Source organism: Brachionichthys hirsutus, chromosome 5, assembly GCF_040956055.1.
Source record: "Brachionichthys hirsutus isolate HB-005 chromosome 5, CSIRO-AGI_Bhir_v1, whole genome shotgun sequence".
In the NCBI taxonomy this organism is placed as follows: Eukaryota; Metazoa; Chordata; class Actinopteri; order Lophiiformes; family Brachionichthyidae; genus Brachionichthys; species Brachionichthys hirsutus.
Window position 1 is genome coordinate 8,870,143 of NC_090901.1, and position 23,209 is coordinate 8,893,351.

At 47.4% G+C, this 23,209-nt stretch overlaps 1 protein-coding gene across 1 annotated transcript in view; it reads left to right on the top strand.

The window, feature by feature from the left end:
- The window catches only part of LOC137893839 (reelin-like), a 68,983-nt gene that overhangs the window by 39,082 nt on the left and 6,692 nt on the right, over nt 1-23,209 (top strand). Inside the window, exons 5-52 of the mRNA XM_068739279.1 lie at nt 3,335-3,367; nt 3,483-3,561; nt 3,670-3,766; nt 3,997-4,048; nt 4,844-4,952; nt 5,129-5,369; nt 5,613-5,758; nt 6,227-6,378; nt 6,463-6,578; nt 6,700-6,908; nt 7,283-7,411; nt 7,505-7,614; nt 7,736-7,802; nt 8,052-8,285; nt 9,355-9,516; nt 10,045-10,281; nt 10,401-10,593; nt 11,306-11,418; nt 12,333-12,470; nt 12,568-12,754; nt 13,655-13,860; nt 14,011-14,182; nt 14,349-14,555; nt 14,664-14,899; nt 15,011-15,168; nt 15,267-15,474; nt 15,562-15,638; nt 15,967-16,125; nt 16,208-16,402; nt 17,109-17,382; nt 17,490-17,630; nt 17,746-17,923; nt 18,048-18,132; nt 18,224-18,406; nt 18,506-18,674; nt 18,772-18,877; nt 18,970-19,196; nt 19,317-19,540; nt 19,624-19,774; nt 19,875-20,133; nt 20,213-20,462; nt 20,618-20,786; nt 21,184-21,324; nt 21,510-21,687; nt 21,980-22,173; nt 22,285-22,535; nt 22,647-22,801; nt 22,892-23,106. Coding sequence (XP_068595380.1) covers nt 3,335-3,367; nt 3,483-3,561; nt 3,670-3,766; nt 3,997-4,048; nt 4,844-4,952; nt 5,129-5,369; nt 5,613-5,758; nt 6,227-6,378; nt 6,463-6,578; nt 6,700-6,908; nt 7,283-7,411; nt 7,505-7,614; nt 7,736-7,802; nt 8,052-8,285; nt 9,355-9,516; nt 10,045-10,281; nt 10,401-10,593; nt 11,306-11,418; nt 12,333-12,470; nt 12,568-12,754; nt 13,655-13,860; nt 14,011-14,182; nt 14,349-14,555; nt 14,664-14,899; nt 15,011-15,168; nt 15,267-15,474; nt 15,562-15,638; nt 15,967-16,125; nt 16,208-16,402; nt 17,109-17,382; nt 17,490-17,630; nt 17,746-17,923; nt 18,048-18,132; nt 18,224-18,406; nt 18,506-18,674; nt 18,772-18,877; nt 18,970-19,196; nt 19,317-19,540; nt 19,624-19,774; nt 19,875-20,133; nt 20,213-20,462; nt 20,618-20,786; nt 21,184-21,324; nt 21,510-21,687; nt 21,980-22,173; nt 22,285-22,535; nt 22,647-22,801; nt 22,892-23,106 — 7,972 coding nt within the window. The remainder of the gene's footprint in view (nt 1-3,334; nt 3,368-3,482; nt 3,562-3,669; nt 3,767-3,996; nt 4,049-4,843; nt 4,953-5,128; nt 5,370-5,612; nt 5,759-6,226; nt 6,379-6,462; nt 6,579-6,699; nt 6,909-7,282; nt 7,412-7,504; nt 7,615-7,735; nt 7,803-8,051; nt 8,286-9,354; nt 9,517-10,044; nt 10,282-10,400; nt 10,594-11,305; nt 11,419-12,332; nt 12,471-12,567; nt 12,755-13,654; nt 13,861-14,010; nt 14,183-14,348; nt 14,556-14,663; nt 14,900-15,010; nt 15,169-15,266; nt 15,475-15,561; nt 15,639-15,966; nt 16,126-16,207; nt 16,403-17,108; nt 17,383-17,489; nt 17,631-17,745; nt 17,924-18,047; nt 18,133-18,223; nt 18,407-18,505; nt 18,675-18,771; nt 18,878-18,969; nt 19,197-19,316; nt 19,541-19,623; nt 19,775-19,874; nt 20,134-20,212; nt 20,463-20,617; nt 20,787-21,183; nt 21,325-21,509; nt 21,688-21,979; nt 22,174-22,284; nt 22,536-22,646; nt 22,802-22,891; nt 23,107-23,209) is intronic.

A 23,209-nucleotide genomic window follows, 5' to 3' on the forward strand; every position in this document is an offset into this window, starting at 1 on the left:
AGGGAGGCATGGGCGACTGCTCTAATCAGCCAGCAATCAGGGTTGATTAGCCAGGGTGAGGACTTTAAGAGCAAATGTCAAAGCTAGAGAAATAAGCTTACACTGGAGCACCAACTTGAGCTGAGCACGAAAAAGAGACAAACGCAACTAAACAATAAAGATTAAGGATAAAGACAGAAGAGACTTTGACTTATTGCGGAAGTTGGGCACAACACAGTCGTCCCTGTCACCAATGAGCAAGTTGAAAGAATGGTTTGGACAGGCAGCTAGAGGATGAGACGATACAAATGACTGCCACATCTTTAAATGCCTGCAAGTATATGAACAGGAGGAAGAAATAAAGGTTTGTTTCCACTCCAACCGAGTTAACATAAAAGGACTCATTAAGCCCAGATGAGAAGAACCAAGGCAGGCGGCCGAGGAGAGGTGTGCGTGGGCTTGGTGTTGGGGTGGTGTGGCGGTGCCTGTAGAATGGCGCCGCAAAGCCGTCCATCAGTCCTGTCTCCTGACAGCAGGGCCGGCAGTCCCAGCTTGCTGCTCGGCATGGCCAGGTCCTCTCATTTCCAGCAGGGGAATAAATCAGGTCTTTATGGGCCTGGCTGAGTGCACCGCATCGCAGATGGATTATTAAGGAAACGTATAACTCAAAGGAGGCCACTGCTCCCTGAGGGACGCCTGATTACAGTGCAACAGAGAAGGGATGGGAGGCCTCTGCTCTCACCACCCTCTCACCACCCACAAAGTCTGCCAGCCAGTCGGCTCGATTGGCATCCCTCATCGCTCAGTGGCCAAAAAAACCTTGAAAGCCTCACTACCTAGTCTATATTCCCCTCTCTCAGCCCAACTGGCTCCCTGAGCCATATGTCTATTTCCATTTTGTTTCCTGACTTTTATGTTCCTCAGCAAATTAAAATTCTTCTGTTGTGTATTGTTTGTTGGTACCTTCTAAATGATCGAGCACAAACGAGAAAAGCTCTACCTTGCATTTGACCTTTACTTGGTTCCAGTTTGACTTCCTCTCACCTATCATTACTGACTGACTGGAGGTGAACCTTTTCTCTCCAGTCAGTACAGGAAGAACAACCGCATCCTGCGTCCTGGGGAGTCAGTAATTGCAACCGCCAGTTAGACGGGAGAAACTTGACTTCAAACGATGTTCATGCAGTCGAGGATGCGAGTCAGACGAAAGGGAAAAAGAAGCAAACAAGAGGAGAACCAGGAAGGAGATTGGGAAGAGAGGGTGCAGTTTACGGAGTTGGGAGAGGAAGAGGAGATTAGTTTTAACATGGCTTGTACAGTGTTTCTGTCTGATCCTGCCAGAGCTTATGCTCATTTAGCCCCCCCTTATCCTGACCCTGCTTATCTACACCAATGTCATGTTATTCTCTGTTTGGGGAACTGTCTCAGTTTTTTACTATTGTCTATATTTGCATAAATATGCAAGCACATATCAACAAAATAACAGAGTTGGGTCAGCTCTGTAAAGCAAAGTCATCTGTGTGAATGCATTTCTGTGTGTGTGTGCGTGTGCGTGTGCGTGTGTCCATCCCTCTGCATGCATAAGCGCATAAGCCGTGGCCAGGGAGATACAGGCATTAGCAGAGATGAGCTGCAAATAGAAGAGGCAGTAATTGAAGTCTTTAAGAAAGTGAGAGGGGATTAATCTGAGCAAAACGAGTGCCACTGTCTGCCCCCGATGCGCAGGGGGTTATAAAGACGGACGGAACGGGTTTACATTGAGGGAGACGGAGACGGGGACGGGGACGGCAGAAAGAGTCTGATGAAGCACAGAAAGAAAACTGTAAATGAAGCCTTTCTGGAGAAGCTTGAAGGGATTACCCCCCCCCCCCCCAAAAAAAATAACAATAAAATTAAAATCTTTCTCCCGCCAAATGTCCAAACTAAAAAGACAGAGCGATTAGAGGAGTGACACAGGAGACGAATGCAGAGAGCAGAATACCAACCAAGCATGTCTCACTGTGTGTCAGTTCCAGAGGGCGGATTACCAGGAATCAGGGTTTTGGTTTATGTTCTTTTCAGGTTTAGTGCATGAGATAAATACGTACTCATCTAAAATTAGCACAATACAGCAAATTCTTTTTATAGTTTGTAGGAATGTAAATGAGGAATAATGAGAAATGCGAGTGCTGGGATTGATAACTCCTCTAAAGAGAGGACGAAGGAGGATGGCTTTCATTGGGCCCTGCTAAGCATGATCTCTGGTCCTGGAGACGGGCGCCACCACTGAACCAATCAGCTCTGTCGCACAGGCCACTAAGTCGTCTCCAGTCGGCATGAAACTTCCACCGCTCTGCGACTTGTAAATCCATCTTTAAGTGCCCAGCTATTGGATCCAGCATTGAGAAATGAGGACAGCTAGTTGGAGGCTTGAGCTTGAAGTAAAGACCCTCTCCAAAGCCATTACTTTAGCAAGAAAACCTTCTTCGTTAATCCTTCCTCTTAGGTTTCAGCATCTGACTTGAAATTAAACTTTTGGAATGAGTCCTGTGTTATCTCTGCGTGTTTTATCAGGTGGGCAGGCTCATCCTGGAAGGAGAACACCGAGGCAGATTATCGTTCCCCTCAGTCTGGAGTAAGATTTAAAAAAAAAACAGAGGAGCGTAAGGAAGATCAGTGAGTTTGAAGGGCGACATGTTTGCTTAGATTAAAGATAGCCAGCAGAGATTAATCAAGATGCTAAAGTACAAGGTTCAACATGAAAATATGAATATCCAAGCAAAAAATAGGAGTATGACTCCTCGATGCAAAATCTGTATTAATGCTTCCATAATTTTAGCTCAACTTGTGTGAACTTTAACTTATATGGCCAAAATGTGGATGCAGGCTGCATCTTACAAAGTGTTCTCATTAAAAACTCATGTTTGACTCATTACGTGTTAAAACCCACCACCCACTTTCATTCTCTCGCCTCCTTCCTCCTCTCAGAGCTGTGCGTTCCCCTGGGAGCGTTTGATGGTTCATTTCGTTAGCGGCATAGTGGCTACAGATTACAGAGTATTTGCACCCCAGGGGACAATGGTGGTTAATTGGGATTGAGCCTTTAGTTGGCCTTTCATTACAGAGAGGAATTAAAGGCAGCAGCCAAGCGACTGTAGCCGTGGCAGGTCGGGACACAGAGAAAGTTTGTGCCTCTCAGGAATAATTTCAAATTGGACCCATCGCTCTACACTCAACAAATGCAAACTTCATCCATCCACTATATCCTTGCAGTTTTGCCTAAAACTTTTATACAGACTCTGCCCATTAAAAGTAACAGCCTTGAAATGCTGGACAGTCCTCACAATGTCTACACCTTCCTCTCTGCATGTTGCAGCTCCAACCGAGTCTCCGCTGAGGCCTAATCTTGGTAAGTTTGCTTTTAACTGCTCTTTTTTCATATTAGCGTCACACGTGAACTCACAGCATGACAAGTCAAAGCGTTGTGAGGATTGTGTGTGACTGTGAGCATCTGCCTTTTGCAGTGGAGCTCCATGGAACCCACGCTGTCCTGCGTGACGACTTTGACTCCAACCTCCAAGGAGAGCTGGATCCGAGCATCTGGTAGGTGGAGATTTTACGACCCCTCTTAAAATCCCAGGGAGTGACGGCCGTCCACATCTGAGCAATGACTCCTGCTTTTGTTCGAACTCTGCTCTCCTTTCCTCTCAGGTCTGAGTGCAGTAACTGTGACGTGGGAGAGCAGTGCGGCGTGCTGATGCATGGCAGAGCCGTGACTTTCTGCGAGCCCGTTGGAGAGCGAGAGCTGGTAACTGCCATGTTTGACCACAGCGCAACCACTGTACCATTTAATGGACCGTTGACCTTACATTTAAACCAACCGCTGTGCAGCCACGACCACCGCCTCAGCAAATTACAACATGCAAGCCGATCCCGAGCAACAGATCCCATTGGAAAATGTCTCTTGTTGAATTTATAGTTGCTATGATTTTATTTCATTACTTTCAATATCCTAAACTGACTTGTTATCTTCCCCAGACCACTGTACCTCTCAATACTAGCACAGCCTCCATCCTGCAGTTTGCACTGGGTGAGTATTAAAACTGAATATATATACATATATATTACAGTATTCTGGAAAGACACCCAGCAGCCCATGGTGGACTTTTTAGCTGCATGTCCATTACATGCATCCAGCTCCTCTCGCAGGAATAGGGATGGGAGGAAATAACCTGCACTGCTGACAACAACGTATTTTATGTATTTCTCTTTCTTTCCCTTTTTCCCCATCTCTCATTCTGTCTCACTGAACTCTCATTTGGACCTCGTTAATATGAGTTTGTGTTTTTGGTAGTGCTCTGTGCAGTGCAGTTCACCAGAGAAGTGCAATGAAGTGGCGGCAGGTTAATGCACGCTTGTATTCGGTAGGGATGACGCAGCGCTGCAGGATTCTGGTGTGCCGTGAACCCGGCACATCATCAGATGGTGTGGGAGGAGGGGGGGGGGGGTAGAGAAAAGGTGGGGACACGAGGTTACCCTGCTTCCTCCATTAGTGACCTTTCATCTGTTCCAGTTCCCACAGCATCCTCAAGAACAGGCATTTTAAAGGTGCACAAATAGTCAGACTATTGCAGTAACGAGCGATAGGGTCTTCTGATCACCTCCGTCCAACCCCTTCACTCCGCCGTGACACCATTTAGATAATCAGTCAGAAGAATCCACCCTGCCGTACATTACTGCCCCCTCTGGGCATTACGGAGGCTCATTGCTCTGCTGAAAACATCCCACAGTTGAATAAAGGAAGCTTGCCAACAAGTCTTTTAGCTGCTCCCTCAGCAGGCGAGTGTTAACAATCATAGCGTGTTTGTCTGTTTGTGTCCTCCAGGCTCCGGCTCCTGTCGGTACAGCTACTCAGATCCCAGCATCTTCGTGTCGTACAGCCTGAGCGGTAACGTTAACGCCTCCGATGACTGGATCGCCCTCGAGAAGATCAGGTCTCTCTCTCTCTCTCTCTTCTTTGCCTCTTTGTCCTCTTTTGTCATCCTTCCCATAGCTGTGCCATCTGGTGCGGACACCCGAACAGCCTTTATCCCTCATTCTCACCTCCTTTTATCAATTTATCATCTCGCTCCTCATTCCCTGTCATGCAACATGGTTTCCTGTCCTGCAGAGCCCCCACCAACAGCAGCACAGTCATCTACCTGTTGCCCCTGCCACATCACTCCAAGGCGGAGGGGGTTCGTATCCGCTGGTCTCAGGAGGCCCCCCAAGGACCCGAAGGATATGAATCCTGTTGGGGTCTGGACAACGTGCTGCTGGTCAATGCTGCCGTCAGAACCCCCCTCATGGAGGACAAGCTGGACCCCCCAGATACCGCCAACTGGCTCTTCTTTCCCGGCGCGACCATCAAGGTGCACCTTATAAATTTAGATTTGGACTTTATTAACAAAGAGACAAAGTCCTGCAGTGACAACTATTTAATGAAAAATTATAAATAAAACTAATAATAATGAAGCGAGCCGTTAATTCAGGGACGTGAGAGAGTTCCACACATTTTACACTACTGCCAGTCAAAACGGAATAAATGCCCTAATCATGAGATGCTTTTGATGTTTGATGTTTCATGTGTGAATGCTTGCACTCTTGTTGGCCAGCACGCCTGCCAGTCCGAGGGCAATGCTCTCTATTTCCATGGCGGGGAGGGAGTCGGCCAGAACTTTGCCTCCACCAGAGACATTGACCTTCATCGTGAGGAGGGAAGGAGCTACTGGGAGGAAGACTTTGAAAGTTCACCGTCAAAGTGAGTAATTTCAAATGTTTGCTCAGAGCGAGACTCATGCATGCAAAGACAGGAGGGACGTAAGGAAACGGTGTCGGAGGCAGAGCGATAAGAGAGCCGAGGCAATAGAAACTACAGTTTCTATCGCAGCGATAGAAACTCATTAATGGAACAATGTTCCGTTAATGAGAAGGCCTTCACACAGAAGTGCATTCATGCAGCCGCCACACCCCTTCACACCTTCCTGCATGCAGATTCCCAGAATATTCCTCGCCCATCATGCATGATGAGATGACACTTGTGTGAGGGAGAGATGGAGAGTTTTTGCTTCTCTTAATGCTACAAATGTCATTTAATCTTAAAAAAAAAAAGGTACTGGATAGCAGAAAACAAGGAGGAGGAGCTGTTTTGGATTAATAGTCGACTGAGGAAAAGGTTAGTGAATGATTCTACTTGCTGAACCTTCCCTGTGTGTGTTTGTCTTCCCAGCTGGGATATAGAGGGCGCTGACTTTGGGACCCAGTGTGGAGAAATCGAACTGGGTTCGGCTGTAGTGTTTGAGAAGGAGGGCCGGCGGAGGGTGTGCACCCCCTACCTCGACACCACGTCCTATGGAAACCTTCGCTTCTACTTTACCATGGGTATTGCATTCCTCTGTCCCGGTTCATGCATTGTGGTTCACAGGGCCTCACTCCCTGAATATAATGAGCTGCGTTTGTGTTCAGGTGGAGGTGATTGCGATCCGGGAGAGTCCCACAAAAACGACGTGACTGTGTTTGGAAGGTCTGAAGGCAGGAGGGAGCGCGTAGTACTCGACACCCTCCCATACTCATCTTATAGGGTGAGCGTTATACAATGAATTCATGCAAAAAAAAAAAAAAAATGTGCTCTTTTATAATGGTTAGATTACAATTATTCCACTTTTCTTCTTCTTCTTCGTTCCACTGCTGGATGTACCTCAGACTCCTGCGGTGGTCTCTCTGCCACTGCCCACCGAGTTACAAACACCGATCACTCAATTCTGCCTGGAGCAGCGGTCGCACGGTGGCGCTGGCCGCCATGTTTGGGCAGTGGACTTCATGCAGCTGCTCCCTGTGCTTCCTGGCACGCACACGCATGTCGCTCAGTTCTCCGTAAACCTAGGATGCGGCTCCTACCAGCCTGCCAACAGGTGTGACACACAGTTTAAAGCTGGGTTAGGCGGGACTTTTATTCTGAAATACTGCCATCTAAAAGAATCATTCATTTGGAAGCCGTCAAGAATGGCGGCCGGTGCGTACAGGGACATTTATTGCATTGCACCGATACGCCTCTAAACATCAGCATCTAGGAAGAGTTGAGAATAAGAAATCTAAGGTTGTGACGATCATGCATTGAAATTCTCACGTTTTAATGTGTTGCCGGCATCTGAAGCTTCATATTCAGTTGCCAAGGGCAGTCTTAATACTAATATTATTTATTCCTCATTTAATCCCAACTCTGCTGTCATTCCACACTGTTTTTTCGGCTTGCAAATTAAAATGCTGAAATGTTATCTTTCATTAGCGTGAGTCTGGAGTTTTCCACCAATCACGGTCGCTCCTGGTCTCTGCTCCACACTGAATGCCTGCCAGAGCTCTGCACTGGACCCCATCTGCCCCACAGCACCATCTACTCCTCCGACAACTACAGCGGGTAGTCACTCTAAACCTCTGTCTCACTCCGTCAGTGGGGGTAATGACAGATATGATAGTATATGCAGCTTCATATTGCATTTTGTCTTTTCAGTTGGACCAGAATCTCGATCCCTCTGCCCAACGCGGCCCTGACAGAGGCCACCCGGTTCCGCTGGAAACAGTCTGGCACCGGATCTGGCAGCATGTGGGCCATAGACAACGGTGAGAATTAACAGTTTATATCCCAGAAATCCTAAATGCAGTGCAACGTTTTTATTTACACCTGAACAAGATCTTCAAAAAAAACCAGTACGCTGTATGTCCACGCCGTGTTCTGTTTCAGTCTACATTGGTCCTGCCTGCCTTCGTTTCTGCTCTGGGAGGGGACATTGTTCTCGCACAGGGTGCAAGTAAGAATCAGCGTTTTATTAAACCAAATGAATCCAGTGTCTCCTTCAAAACGCTTCAGCTCATTATGCACCTAATGCGACAGCAGCATTAATCACCATTCAGAATTAATCCCATTGTATTATACTAATGATCTATAAATGGATTTTCATTTGTTCTGCTTACCTTTAATTGTCTTTATCCTTCCTTCTTCCTCTTCAACCTCCCTTCTGCTCTCTCTCTCTCTCTCTCTCTCTCCCTCCGTTGTCCAGATGCGACCCAGGCTTCAGTGGCCCAGCCTGTGAGCTCGCCTCCCAGACATTCCCAGCTTTCCTATCGGAGGGCTTCTCCAGCCCACGCCTCTCGTCCTACCACAGCTTCTCCTCGCTCCGTGGGGCTGAGGTCAGCTTTGCCTGCGGGGTTCTGGCCAGCGGCAAGGCCTTGGTCTTCAACAGGGACAGCAGGAGACACTTGGTCACCGCTCCGTTAGACAGCTCACAGGCCAGGTAATGAATAAAAAGATGAACAGACTCATGAAAGCAACCTGGTTCCATTCATGAAAAGACAAGAAGAAGAATTGGGGGACTCACATTTGCACCATTGTAGAAACATATATGTAGAGAAGTGACTGGGTTTTATCGATTGTGATTATTATTTGACTGACCTCCACCGCTAATATTCCAGGTAGCGCTCCACTTTTCTCATTCGTCCATCCCTCTTCCCCTTAAACTCTACGCTCCTGTGCTGGCAGATTGACTGTGATCAGAGGGAAGACTACAGATGAGGGGGAATATGAAAGGCAAGGATGGAAATGTCTAAGAAGATGATAAAGAGTGAGCGGTCCAGTTAGAATGGGGCATCTGCGTGAGATTGATAATGCCTGCAGTTCTCCGTTTGGCAACTGATGGCCATATATTTAGCGGCGGTTTCCAGGCTGATTGGGCGAACAGCTGCCTGACAGAGGAAGCTGCAGCACTTTTTACAGCACAGGGCGGTTTGGGGTTGGCTGGCAGCCCGAGACAGATGGAAATTACTGCAAACATTTCATTAGTACTGATAATCAATATCTGTCAAAACCGCTATGAAGCTGTAAAAGGATGAAAATGAACTCTGCATTCAAACTATCTGCAGTTACCAGGAGAACATGGAAGCATCTCTATTTAAATCTTTAAAAAATCTTAAATCTTTATCATTGTGCATGCAAATACAGTGCAGTACACACACAAACACACACACACGCACACACGCACACACGCACACACGCACACCAACATTGCATTCTGACTTACTCTTTCTATCCTTCCACCTCACCTCCTCTCATCTAATTTTGTCCTCATTCATTTAATCATCTCTTCCATCATCCTGCCACCTCCGGCCACCTCTCTGCTCTGCATGAATGTGTGTTCACCCCCCCCCCCCCCTCTCACACTTCTCCTTCCTGAACACACTCCTGGTCACCTTATCTGTGTCATTTCCATTTTTTACACCTGACTTGTCCTGACTTGGATACACTCCTCCCTCCTTCTTTCCTCAGGCCCTAATCTTCACCTTCATGTTCTGCCATATGCTTTGCAGGTACCTGCAGTTTACGCTTCGCCTGGGCAGCCGCAGCACCCTGAGCTCATGTCCCGCCCCGGACCAGCCAGGAGAGGGCGTTCTCCTGCATTACTCCTCAGACAACGGCATCACCTGGACGCTGTTGCAGCACTACGCTTACCAAGGTTTCCACGAGCCGAGGTACCTCCTGTGGTTGTCGTGTGCATGTGCCTGTAATCATTTGTCGGCTTTTGATTCGACAAAGACACTTAGACTCCATTAACGGGAACATTTTTTTGCTCCTAATGATGTGCTGTCCGCCGCGGCGACCCATTGAGTCAGTTAGTGTCGTCTATGTGTGTGTAATGAAGACAAAGTGGGCTGGGCTCCAGCTGCACAGGCGAGGCCTCCGAGCTTTTCATCAGCAATAGAAAGGTCAATGGCTTCTGCACAACTCTATGACCTGCAGGTCCAAGCCAGGTGTCATCATGAATGTTTGCACAAATTAATATGGTCCAGGTTTCCAGTGTTTGTGGACAGCAAACTGTAGCGATGTGGACTGTAGTTCCAAGTCAGCTTGGATGATTGACTCCAGAGATCATTATCCTTACAGCGACGCGACTGTGATAACAACTCATGCGCTGCTTACGTCAACCTTTATGTGTCATTGAAGTTCAGTTAAATAATGCAATTCCACCCCCCCCCCACCCCCCCTCCTCCCCAAACCAGGATTGTGTCTGTTGAACTCCCATCTGGCGCTCGTAAATTTGGCGTGCAGTTCCGCTGGTGGCAGCCGTATCACTCAGGCCGTGGCCACGATGTGTGGGCCCTTGATGAAATCAGCATGACCTCTGTGTTGTTCAACACCATAAGCCTCGACTTCAGCAACGTTCTCGACGTCACCCAGAGTCTCGGCTTCTATCTCGGCCACGTGCAGCCCTACTGCCAGCACGACTGGACCCTCAGGTAAGACAGTCAGCCTCACATTGACGCGACACCCACGGAACAGTCCAACAATTTGGATCAAGTGATGAAGCGGTTCACCGACAACAAGACATTTCCTCTTCCTGCCTGTGGTCCGCTAGCTTTTCCGGTGAGCCCAGCCCTGGCTCCAGCATCCGTTACGTGGAGACTCAGTCGATGCAGATCGGAGCTTCTTACAGCTTGCAGTTCTCCATGGTGATGGGCTGCGGCCGAGAGCCATCGCCTCACATTGACACTCAGGTCCGCCTGGAGTTCTCCACCAATCACGGCCTCACCTGGCACCTGGTCAAAGAGGTATAGAAGGGATTGTTTTACATCTGCTCCGATTTGGTTTCACAGCCGAGCTCACACGAACCATGTAATTTATTCATGATTATGAATATTAATTTACCCATTACAGTCAATAATGTGTAAATAGTCATTCTTAAAATGTTTGTTTCAGATGAGAAATTATCTCATCTGACTTTTCATCATCCTGCTATTAGTAAAAACATGGCACTGCTTGAATTAGCACGCAGATGATCTTCCTATGATTCAGAAAAGGATTTTCTGTGATCACAACTGGCTCATATGAGGCTCCACAGTATCTGCCAAGTTTTTCTCGCTGCCTTTGAAATTGAATGAGGCATAACGAGCCCTCTATCAGTGAGTTTTCTATAATTCTCCCATATGAATGAAGAAATGCAGCGATCATCCAGTAAGTGCAGAATGTAACTCAATAAATGTCCTGTACTGTTAGTCCTCGCTTGACTTCCGGCGTTCAAGGTCAGAGATGCTGTAACCATGCAGTAGCCTTTTTATATACATCTCCTGTAGGCATAATACAGCCTCACAGTGTGTTTGAAGTATGTTGTGCGGTTTCTGAAGAATGTATCCACAAAATAAAATCCACTCTGACAAATGCTGAACTTTGCTACACGTAATCTGAGTAATTAAGAAGTGCCCTTTCTGCTGGGGCAATTGTTAAATGCGGCTCAGAATGAAGACCCGTCTTTGTTTCATCTAGGCCTGTCTGCCCGGCATGCCGAGCTGCTCTGAGTTTACAGCTCCCAGCGTCTACCATCCATCAGAGTTCAAAGACTGGAGACGCATCACTCTGTCTCTGCCTCAGAAGACGTGGTAAATAACATGCAATTAGGATACAAGAGACTCTGCATCACTTTGTGGCTGTGATGCCAGGGATTGTAAGATCAAACATACCTGACCTTTAGTTTCTCAGAGTCAGCAACACACTGCCAAAGCTTTGCTCAACAAAGGCAGCATTTAGATGTTTTTTTTTTTGTTCTGTGTTTGCAAATAATATGTTGACATTGTATTAACTAAGAACTATGAACTAGCAAAACTGCTGTTTGTTTGTATTTGTTTTTTTTACAAATGGTTCATGAGGAGCAGATTTTCTGGCTCTAGCCTAAACTCATGCCTAAATCTGCAAAAAAGAAAATACATAAATCACATAATCCTTCTTCGCCACCATCCTTTCATTCTACTCCCCATCTCCTAGATAAAGTGAGCTAATCCCCAGTAGGGTGTGATGAGGAGTCGCAGGGTCATGTCAGTAAATGCTAATAAAACAGTTGTGATCCAGGCAGTGACCTGAGTTGATGCGGGTCACCGGAGCTGTGGATCAAGAAACCTCACTGTTGTATAATCCCTAAAAATATACCAGATTCTCTTTATGGCCGTTTGTCATTGCTGTACGTGCAGCAAGCAGAGCAAACATCACCCGACTACACACACATTCACATCCGCAGATGTCCTTCACCAGATGAAACATGCATGAAAACACACTTAAACACACTTGATAAGGTTAATCTTTACCTGCCAGAGCACAAAATCCATAAACCTTCATCCCTAGAACAGTAGATTGGTGAGGGCAGCCTGATCGTCCACCAAGCGCTTTTGATTTCTTCCATTTGGATTATTTTTAACAAATAGAATTGAGCAGCCAGTAGTCATATCAAAGCTGTTCTTTCATCTATCACCATCTACTGAGTGAGTCTGCTTGAACCATGTTTCTGCACCTTCGTGTTCAGGTCCAGTGCCACGCGGTTCCGCTGGATCCAGAACTACTATGGCGAGCAGGATGAGTGGGCTCTGGATGACATCTACATAGGTCAGCAGTGTCCAAGCATGTGCCACGGACACGGTTGGTGTGACCATGGACACTGCAGGTCAGCTTTAAAACACACACACACACAGAATGTTTGTTGGATTATTGTTAACGTGTGGATGAACCTTTGAGAAAAGTTCACATTTCTTCTCTTGCAGGTGTGATGACGGTTTTTCCGGAACAGGCTGCCAGCCCTCCTCCCCTCTCTCCTCCAGCGTGCTCTCTGACTTTGAGTCCCAGGATGCAATGCTGGCCACGTGGCAGGAGGTCATTGGTGGAGAGGTGGTCACTCCTGACATGGGCTGTGGAGTGGTCTCATCTGGATCATCCCTGCACTTCAACAAAGTAAGACAATCATAAAACTGCCTTTGGCAGGGATAAGTTTTAGGTCTTTTGGTTACCCTGCAGGGTATCAAAACTAGCATGACGTCAGCAGGCTAAATCAATGTGTTGATTGGAAGTTTTAAAATCAAAAATCATCATGTTTGTTCCGCCAATCTGGAGCCAGGAATATTTTTTTTAAATATGAAGGTTATGCAGCATTAAGCATTTGCAGGTCAATATCATCATTGTGTCTGTTTGTTTTGCTGTGGATCCAGATTCTGATTAAACATGTGAAATAATGTTTTTTGTCTTTATAAAATAGCCAATTTAGAGGAATTTGGCTCATTGCCACTGCCCGACCTTTGACCTCTGCACTACCTCTACCCTGACAACACATTTGATCGCAGCAATGCTCTGCAGAATGTGTGATTCCAATCAGATGGAGTTTGTACTTGATTCGCCAGCCAGCTTCACAAATCTGCTGTTTTGGAACAGCCCCTCACTTTTCTAAATTAGCCCACATCGCTGAAACTCTAATTGCTGCAGCTGTTACCAGGAAACAGCCTCTCTTAATTTTTGATGGGATATTTGTTCCACGATTGACAAAGATGTTAGAAAGAAAATCAATGTTTAGATTTTAGATCATTGGAAAGATGCCACGATCAAAGTGGTACGTCTGTGTGATGATTATAAACATCAGATGATTTGATAATTTTTTTAAAGGGGCGGGGTGCAGATATAAATTCTGCACCAGTTAAAATGAAAACGGCAAGGTTTAAAAATCAACGCTTGATCATTTAAATCTGCCTAGTACTGACCTCTGGGGTCAAGATGGTGTTCCCCTTCACCCCCCCCCCCCCCTCCAACTGTCTACTATTTATGAAATATAATATTCTTTATGTGTGTGCATGTTCTTTTCAGGCTGGGCTGAGGCAGCTGGTGAGCTGGGACCTGGATACTGAGTGGGCCGAGTTTGTTCAGTTCTACCTCAGGGTGGGTGGAGACTGGGCGGAGTGTAACCAGGCGGACACCAGGGAGGAAGGCGTGCTGTTGCAGTACAGCAATGATGGAGGCATCAGCTGGGGCCTCATTGCTGAGATGTACTTCACCGATTTCACCAAGCCTCGGTGAGAAACCTGGGAATGAAGAAAGCAAATCACTAGTGTTTCTCTTTCTTTTCTTTACTTTCCTTTTTTGTCATCCATATTGGGAAAATGTTCATGTGCACCTGTGAATTTACATATTTTTGACTTTTGACTGACTCATTCCATTTTCAGCTTTGTTCACTACGAGCTTCCGTTGGCATCCAAGACGCCCTCCACAAGGTTTCGTTGGTGGCAGCCTCTTCACTCCGGGGAGGGCTACGACCAGTGGGCAATTGATGATGTCATAATTCTATCAGAAAGAGAGAAGCACATTATCCCCATGGCCAATCCAACGCGACCACAGGTCTGGGATCAACCTCATGATGCTTTCCTGAATTAAATTCTGGCCTCATGCAACACCTTTAACTTTATCTTTGAAGTGTTTATGGCTTTCTAGAGAGACACGCGTTCCGCTGCAGACACCCAACGCAAATATCCATAATAAACTCCTGCAACTTCGATCTCTGCAGAACTTTTACGAGAAGCCGGCTTTCGACTACCCTCTGAACCAGATGAGTGTGTGGCTGATGCTGGGCAATGAAGGCATGGAAAGGGAAAGCAACAACAGCTTTTGTGCCCAAACGCCATCTGCCATGGTGTTCGGACGCTCTGATGGGGATAGAGTCGCTGTTACGAGGGACCTGGCCTTACGCCAAGGCTACACCCTTCAGTTTAAGGTGTCCTCACGGAATGTTTCAACCCACAGATGCAGAAAGTCTTTTAACGGTGTCGCTTTGAGAGGCACACGACAACCATCAATCTGATGCACTATTTCCCCCTTCCAGCTGAACATAGGGTGTGAGTCAGAGTTCAGCGCCGCCGCACCGGTCCTGCTGCAGTACTCCCATGATGCCGGTCGCACCTGGGCCTTGGTAAGAGAGGGCTGTTACCCAGGAACTCCAGGGGCAGGTGTCTGTGAGGGCAGTGGTCGTGAGCTCAGAGAGCCGACGGTCTACAACACTGGAGACTATGAACAGTGGACCAGGATCACGGTGGTCGTACCACGCAATGTTGCAGCCAGGTAGCTGCGCTGACATGCATTCAATCAGATCGTGTCAGCTGTAATAGCGTCGAGCGTAATTTAAGCATCTGCTGCGCGATGTCCCACTCCTAATTCCCCTAATTTCTCCAGTAAAACCAGGTTCCGTTGGTTCCAGGAGAGCAGCATCTACAGAGATGCCCCGCCTTTTGCTTTGGATGGGGTGTACCTCTCTGAGCCCTGTCCAAACCACTGCGGCGGACATGGAGACTGCATCTCCGGAGTCTGCTTCTGTGATATGGGATACACAGGTACAAACTGTGGAAAACCAGAAGATCCTGCTTTTCCATGTATTTTAATTGTATACAGTATACTGTATGATTGTTGTTGTTTGTTTTTTTGTCCAAAGTGGAGCAAGACAGCTGCGTCCCATCTGTCGCCAGCCCCACCGAGTTAACTGAGGGATTTGAGGGGAAGCTTAGCCCTCTCTGGCAGAGCCTAAGTGGAGGACAAATCGGAGGTGGTTGTGGCATCATTGGTGAAGGAAAAGCTCTTTACTTCAGTAGCCCTGGGAGAAGGGAAGCCCACACGGTGCCTCTCGACACCACCAATACACGGTGAGTGAATTTAGCAGCTGTGGATCTCTCATCTGTGCTTGTTTGTTGAATGTAAACCTGAAAATGAGATATTATGCATACACACAGGTTGGTCCAGTTCTACATCCGGATTGGTAGCAAGAGTTTAGGACCCACTTGCACGAGGCCTCGATCTCGTAATGAAGGTAATTATCACGTCCCATAATCTGTTGGATTCATGTAGCTCTTCCTAATCTCTGTGTATATAAATGTATTAAATATAAAAGTATGAGATGATTGTGGTTCTTTAACTTGGTTCTTTAACTTGGAGCACTGTTGTAGGCTGAGTCTGATCGGCCTCCTAGACAGCATGCCACGACGCGAAAGGGCTTCTGGGCTGTTATGGAACTCTATTACTTTTTATCCTGCTGTTTCTTGCTACTTCCTGCTTAAGTTACTTTGTTTTGTGTAAGTATATATGAAACATAATTTGCCCATCAAACATGATTTCTGTTTTTTCCCTATGATTTTGAGGTGTTATTGTCCAGTTCTCCATGAACAACGGTGTCCAGTGGCAGTTCCTGAGGGAGCAAGACTTTAGTTCCTTCCTGGAGCCCCAAGTGGTGACCATCGAACTGCCGTCTGCAGCCAAAACTCCCTACACCGTATTTCGCTGGTGGCAACCTCAGCAAGGTAATGCCATGATCTATCATTTTAATTTCCTTATATTGAAGTTTTTTTTCTTTGGCCTTCATTTTCCTCTACTTCCTTGTAGGGAAACACTCTGCCCAGTGGGCTTTGGATGACGTCCTGATCGGTATGAATGACAGTTCCAGAACTGGATTCCAGGACAAGTTTGATGGCACGAGCCCTCTGAGGCACAACTGGTACCGCATCCAGGGTGGGGAAGTGACTGTGGACTGTTTGTCCTTGGACACGGCGCTTACTTTCAACTCTGAGGCCATTGACAGTGAGTTACACAAACAAACACAGATCTCCCTGCTAATCGACAATCGCTGTTAAGGGGCCGAGGACGACACTCAGCACTCGCAGGCTTCAGTGAAGCTGCAGTAGTAAAAGCAGTTTAACACTGCATGAGAGACAAATGCATATGCATGTTCCTGTTATAAACTAGCGTGCCACACACACACATGCTAAACTATATAAATAGCTGCACAGTGACATTACAGCATCCACACAACAGGCTGAAATTGAATCCCCCCATTTGCTGCGGTGCCGTGGGTCCTGAATTATTAATGTAAGCAAACCTGAATGAACATCCTGCTTGTTATTTATGACTGCACCAAGCTGTGAGCAAATATTACATTACAACTGGGACCATTCATTATGCGTGCACAACAAGAGCAATTTGGCTACACGTCCATAAACATAAAGTTCCCGTGATCCTGTGTGGACTCCCAAAACAACAACAACAAAAAACACTGACTTCAAGACTTTATGGCTGCTCTCATATGAAACATGCACAAATTTACATCATTGTCATTGTGTTTCATATTTATAATGAAATAGATTTGATGTGTTTTTGTACGATGACGTGCTGACATGTTGGCTGTGAGTGTCCTCAAATTCAACCAGAACCCTAGAAATGGCAGATGAAAAGTGATGTCACGTAAAGACAAGAGAAACATGATGCCTCTTTTGCATTGTGTCCGCAGAGAAGCCCAGATATGCAGAGAGCTGGGACTTTGAGGTTTCAGGTTCATCGTTCCTGCAGTTTGAGCTGAGTATGGGCTGCAGTAAGTCCACCTCCTTCTCCCATGGAGTTCGACTGGAGTACTCCACAGACTGCGGCCATCACTGGTCTCTCATCACCCCAGAATGCGTCCCCCCAGCCATTGGCTGCCCCGGTTATACTCAGAGTTCCATCTATACCTCAACCCAGTACAAACACTGGAGGAGGATCACCGTCTACCTGCCCAGTGCTGCAAAGTATGTGTCTCCAAACTTTTTTACTTTAAATGAATGTATTATATCAGCATATTTTATGAAAGTGTGTGAAACCCCTGACGCTGCTAACTTGTTTTTTAATCCCTCAGCTCCCCCAGAACTCGGTTTCGCTGGATCCAGACTCACTTCACCCCCGGGGCTGAAGGATGGGCTCTAGATAATGTACTACTTGCCCCTGGCTGCCCCTGGATGTGCTCTGGTCATGGTCTGTGCGACAATGGCCATTGCATGTAAGTAAATCAGGCTCATGAGCACAGCTAATACATTTTAATGTGTAACAGAACGTCCTGCAGTGATTTCCTGTCTATATTAAAATGTTACCTAACTTCACTTTTCCCCACACAGGTGTGACAAAGGCTATGGAGGGCCCCACTGTGTGCCGCTGGCCCCCCTGCCATCTGTGCTGAGGGAGGACTTTAACGAGAACCTGCAGCAGGAGACGTGGCCTGAGGTGTACGGAGCAGAAAGGGGAACCCTGAGTGGAGAGCCACTTAAATCTGGCACGGCCCTCATCTTCAAAGGGGTAGGGCTCCTGTGGGCCATCAACAAAACACACAGAGCAGCAGTGATGTGGTTTCATTAACAAGAAATAGCTTGACATCCAATTTATTTGATCTTTTTTTGTTTGTTTCTTCGTCTTTCTGCAGGACGGCATGCGAATGATAGTGACATGTGATCTGGACTGCACAAACACTCTCTACATCCAGTTCTCCTTAAAATTCATCACTAAAGGTCTCACGCAATTGAGCGTTTCCTCTCGGTGTGGCTGTGCGTATGATTCGATCCCTGTTGTCACAATGCTTTATTATGTGTTCCTTCCCAGGCATCCCTGAGCGCTCCCATTCAATACTCCTGCAGTACTCTGTGAACGGAGGAATCAGCTGGCTGATGTTGGATGAGTTTTACTTCCCAGCCTCCACTGACACTCTGTTCCTCCACCTGCCGCTACCAGCCAGCGCCCAGACCAACGCCACCCGCTTCAGACTGTGGCAACCTTACAACAGTGGTGATGTTTACATTTAACATTTGAATTCATCGAATCCGCGCTCATCACATGTTGTATAAAATCAGTGTGAATAATAATCCCCAATCTTTTGCCCTTCAGGCAAGAAGGAGGAAGTGTGGGTAATAGATGACCTCATCATTGATGGGAGCTCCTTACACAGCCCACCGGTGGTTATAGACGGCTTTGAGGATGGCCCCAACGAATCTAACTGGCTGTTCTTCCCCGGGGGGAACACTGGACTCTATTGCCCCTACCAAAAGGCTGGACTGTGAGAGACAAACAAGAGCCTCTGCTCTTACATCCTCTATGACACCCAGTGATGATAAAACCTGACTAATCTTTGTGTTTGTGTGGGATTGGTGCAGGGAGGATGATGAGTCAGCCATGGTGTTTGTCTCCAGTGAGCTTGGAGAACACTCCATTACCACCCGGGACATTGACGTGAATGAGAACACTATCATCCAGTTCGAGGTACGCAAGCGCCGCCCTGATAAAAAAAAACAGCACTTTACTCATTCAGCACATCCATCTTGACACTTCTGATGCTTCGTGCGTCTCACCAGATCAATGTGGGCTGCACCGCCGAGAGCTCCTCCGCCCACCCAGTGCGTCTTGAGTTCTCAAGGGACTTCGGTGCCACCTGGCACCTTCTGGTGCCCCTGTGTGCCGGTGCGCCCCAACCCTCCTCGCTGTGCTCCACAGAGCTCCACCCTGCCAGCATCTATTTCCCTGGCACAACTCAGGGCTGGAGGAGAGAAGTCATTCACTTTGGCAAGTTGCGCCTCTGTGGGTAAGAACCGAATCCATGTGGCAAAGCTACGACACGACAAGAAGTGGAAATATTTTGAGGGAAACTAATCAACGCTAATATTTTGTTTCACTTATCGCTGCACTTCTAAATGCCTTGCAGGTCGGTGCGGTTCCGTTGGTACCAGGGTTTCTTTTCAACCGGCTCCGCTCCTCCAACATGGGCGTTAGATGACGTTTACATTGGCCCACAGTGTCAGGACATGTGCAATGGTCACGGGGCTTGTGTAGGTGGAACGCACTGTGTGTGTGACACCGGCTACGCTGGATCGGACTGCTCCGTGCCTGATACCCCCAACCCTGACTTTCTCAAGGAGGACTTTGAAGGTACACCTAAACAGAGATGAAATGGGGTCATTTGGTAAATTTGAGCTCAGGATGCGTATCTGTTTGTGTACCTGCGTCTCTAGGGGGAGCTGTGGACACGGAGCGTTTCCGACTACTGAGCGGTGGCAAACCATCCAGGAAGTGTGGGATTATGTCTAGTGGGAACCACCTCTTTTTTAGTGAGGATGGCCTTCGAATGTTGGTGACCAATGACATGGACCTGTCAAATGCGAGGTGAAGATACAAAGAAAATATACTTGCTAGCTTCGGGTACTGTTTTTAACTGTCTACAGTTTTCGATGGCTCTCTCACGCAGCGATGATGTCCTCTGCAGGTTTGTTCAATTCTTCCTGCGTCTCGGCTGTGGTAAGGCGGCCCCAGACCCCCGTTCACAGCCGGTTTTGCTGCAGTACTCCGTGGATGGCGGTCTAACCTGGGGTCTTCTCCAGGAATTTCTCTTTAGCAACACCAGCAATCAGGCTCGATTTGTGGCCCTGGAGATTCCACTGCGCGCCCGCACGCCATCCACTCGCATCCGCTGGTGGCAGCCCTCGGAGAACGGGCACTTTTACAGCCCGTGGGTGATTGACCAGGTACCGCGTTGTGAGCGTTCATTCAAGTTTCTGCTTTTGCTACTTTTTTTCTATAATGCAAACACATCTCTCCACCCAGGTGGTAGTTGGTGGTAGCGCCAGCGGTTGGGGACCTTTGGAAGATGACTTCTCCTCAATCGATGGGCGTTCGTGGCTCCTTCACCCTGGGGGGACCCGGATGCCTGTCTGTGGTTCTGATGGGCCTGCATTTGCATTCATTGAAAAGTCCAACACCCGCTATGCTGTTACCACAGACATCAGTTTGGGTCAAGATGCCTTCATCCAGTTTGACTTCTCAGCTTCTTGTTCTGTCACCAACTCCTGCTACTGTAAGCAATAAGATGATGAAAGACATGTCAGATCTGCAACATTTATTTTCATCTGTGATAAATCCACCAGTTATTGTTAGATGATAATTTTGTTGTTGTTGCTGTTTTGTTGTCAACACAATGTTTACAGCTGTGTTTCTCTTCTGTCTCTACAGCGGTAGAGTTGGAGTACTCTCTGGATCTGGGTCTGACCTGGCAACCCGTGGTCAGAGATTGTCTACCCACAAGCCCCGACTGTTCTTCCTACACCCTGCAGAAACTGCTGGTTTCTGACACGTACAACAAGTGGGGGCGTGTTACCCAGCCCATCCCATCATACGCCAGGTCAGCACTGCTTTGAACACAACTCAGATACATGGACAAACTCGTGCAAACATCACAACCGTAAGATTAATAGATTAAGATTATCTTTTGTTGTCATTATGTTTCACACTTTTTACACTGCAAACACACAATGAAATTACATTTTCACCGTACTGCAAGGGCCCCTTGATACAATCACAATCACACACATGCATATATGCATAGGAGCCCCAGAGCATGCGCGCAGAGCGGGCATAGGGTGAAGGCGCCGCCATGATCGGCGCACCTGGAGCAATTGGGACTTCTCCGCTTCCCAAGCCCACGGCCCAACCCACTGGTTCCATGCCGCCAGTACTGCGCCATAGTACTACTCCATAGTACTACGCCATTGTAACCATACATTTAAATGTGTCTTTAGGTCTCCAGCCACAAGGTTCCGTTGGTTCCAGCAGGCTCCGTTTGACAAACAGCAGACTTGGGCTCTGGATAATCTCTACATTGGGGATGGGTGTCCAGATATGTGCTCCGGACACGGACGGTGCCAACAGAGCACCTGTGTGTGAGTAACAGCGGCCGCATGCATGCATGCGCACTGCCACTAGCAACGGGCGGTGAAGGGTTAAAGTGAAGAACGGAACACCATATCTTCTCACGCATTATACAGCGTTGTTGTATGTTCTAACAGAATTCTGTCTTGTAAATCGAGTTTCAGCATGTGTTTGATTTTGCTGACTCCGTCTTCAGGTGCGACCCGGCATGGAGTGGGGAGTACTGTGATGAGCCTGTGGTGCCTCTGCCCTCCCAGCTCAAGGACAGCTTCAGTCGCGCTCCTTCGCTCAATCACTGGCACATCCTGACCGGTGGGAAACTCAGTACAGTGTGTGGAGTGGTGGCTTCTGGAGCCGCTCTGCACTTCAGTGGGGTAAATATATACGTCTATCCTTCATCAATTATTTTTATACTCCACCAGCCCATCAGAGAAGTCCGCCAGGATCAAATGGGAATTTTATATTCCTGACAAATTGGAAGAATGGACCCCAAATATTGCCAAATTGTATTATTTATTTGTAAACAATTACAAAGTTCTCTCTCATGAAAAGTTGCATGACAAATAACATTTGAGAAATTAACATTAGTTCGTTCTTAGAAGGATAATAGTGAGCTGGATCCATTCATCCCTCCATGGCTACATTTCTGCATGTGTGTTTGTGCAGACCTGTAGCCGTCAGCTGGTGACAGTTGATCTGAACCTGACCAACGCTGAGTTCATCCAGTTCTACTTCATGTATGGCTGCATGATCCCACCCAGCAACCGTAACCAGGGTGTGCTTCTGGAGTACAGTTTGAATGGAGGAATCGACTGGCACCTACTTACGGAAATCTTCTACGATCTCTACACCAAGCCTGGGTGAGTGTGTTTAGCTAAAGACGTATAGACAGAACAGAACTATCAGCACAGGTAGTTTGTGATGCAGGATTACCTTTTTGTTTTTTTTTTGTTTTTTTTGTCTTCTTTCAGGTTTGTGAATGTGTTGCTGCCCCCTGCTGCCCGTCAGGAAGGAGTACGTGTGAGGTGGTGGCAGCCACAACACGATGGAGCAGAGCACAGTGATTGGGCTCTGGATAACGTCCTCATCGCAGGTTCAGATCCTCGAGCGCAGATATCTGACACATTTGGAGGCCTGGCGCTGCCCAATCATGAGAGAGCTCCTGCTGACGGGACCTCAGGAAGGATAGGACAGCTTAGTGAGCAAGAGGAGATGCCAATAGGTTCTGTTAAATCAATGCTTCTATTAAATGACGCACAATAGTTTCACCAAAGTGAGCCTCTTGTCTTTATCAACATTGTATTCCTGCTTCCCGTCCTCTCTGTCTGCTTAGTGAGCGATCATTGGCTGTTCTCTGAGGATTGCTCTGTGCAGCGTTTCTGCAGCTCTCCTGATGGCGTGATGGTGTGTGGCAACACCGATGGGAGAGAGGTGTACACCGTTACCCACGATATTATACCTGACAAGGGATGGGTCATGCAGTTCAAGGTAAATAGTGAGCCTACAATAACCAATCGGTGCCTGAAACATTTTGTGTGGTGTTGCTACGGTGAAATAACTGCATTTATGCTGATTCAGATTGCAGTAGGCTGCAGTGTGCCAGAGCGCCTTGCAGACCGGCAAGTTCATGTTCAGTATTCGGTGGACTTTGGAGTGACTTGGAAGTACCTGGTGCCTCAGTGCCTGCCGGCTGACCCGCGCTGTGGAGGTCAGGTCTCCCAGCCGTCGGTCTTTTTTCCTGCCGGAGGCTGGAAGCGGGCGGTCTACCCCCTCCCTGACAGCCTGGCTGACACGTGAGTCATCGCACACTCCATATTTAATGGTGCCATCATAGCAATGCTTCACTTGAATTATTGACGGATCAAATGTTTGCCTTCATATAAATGATTAAAGCCA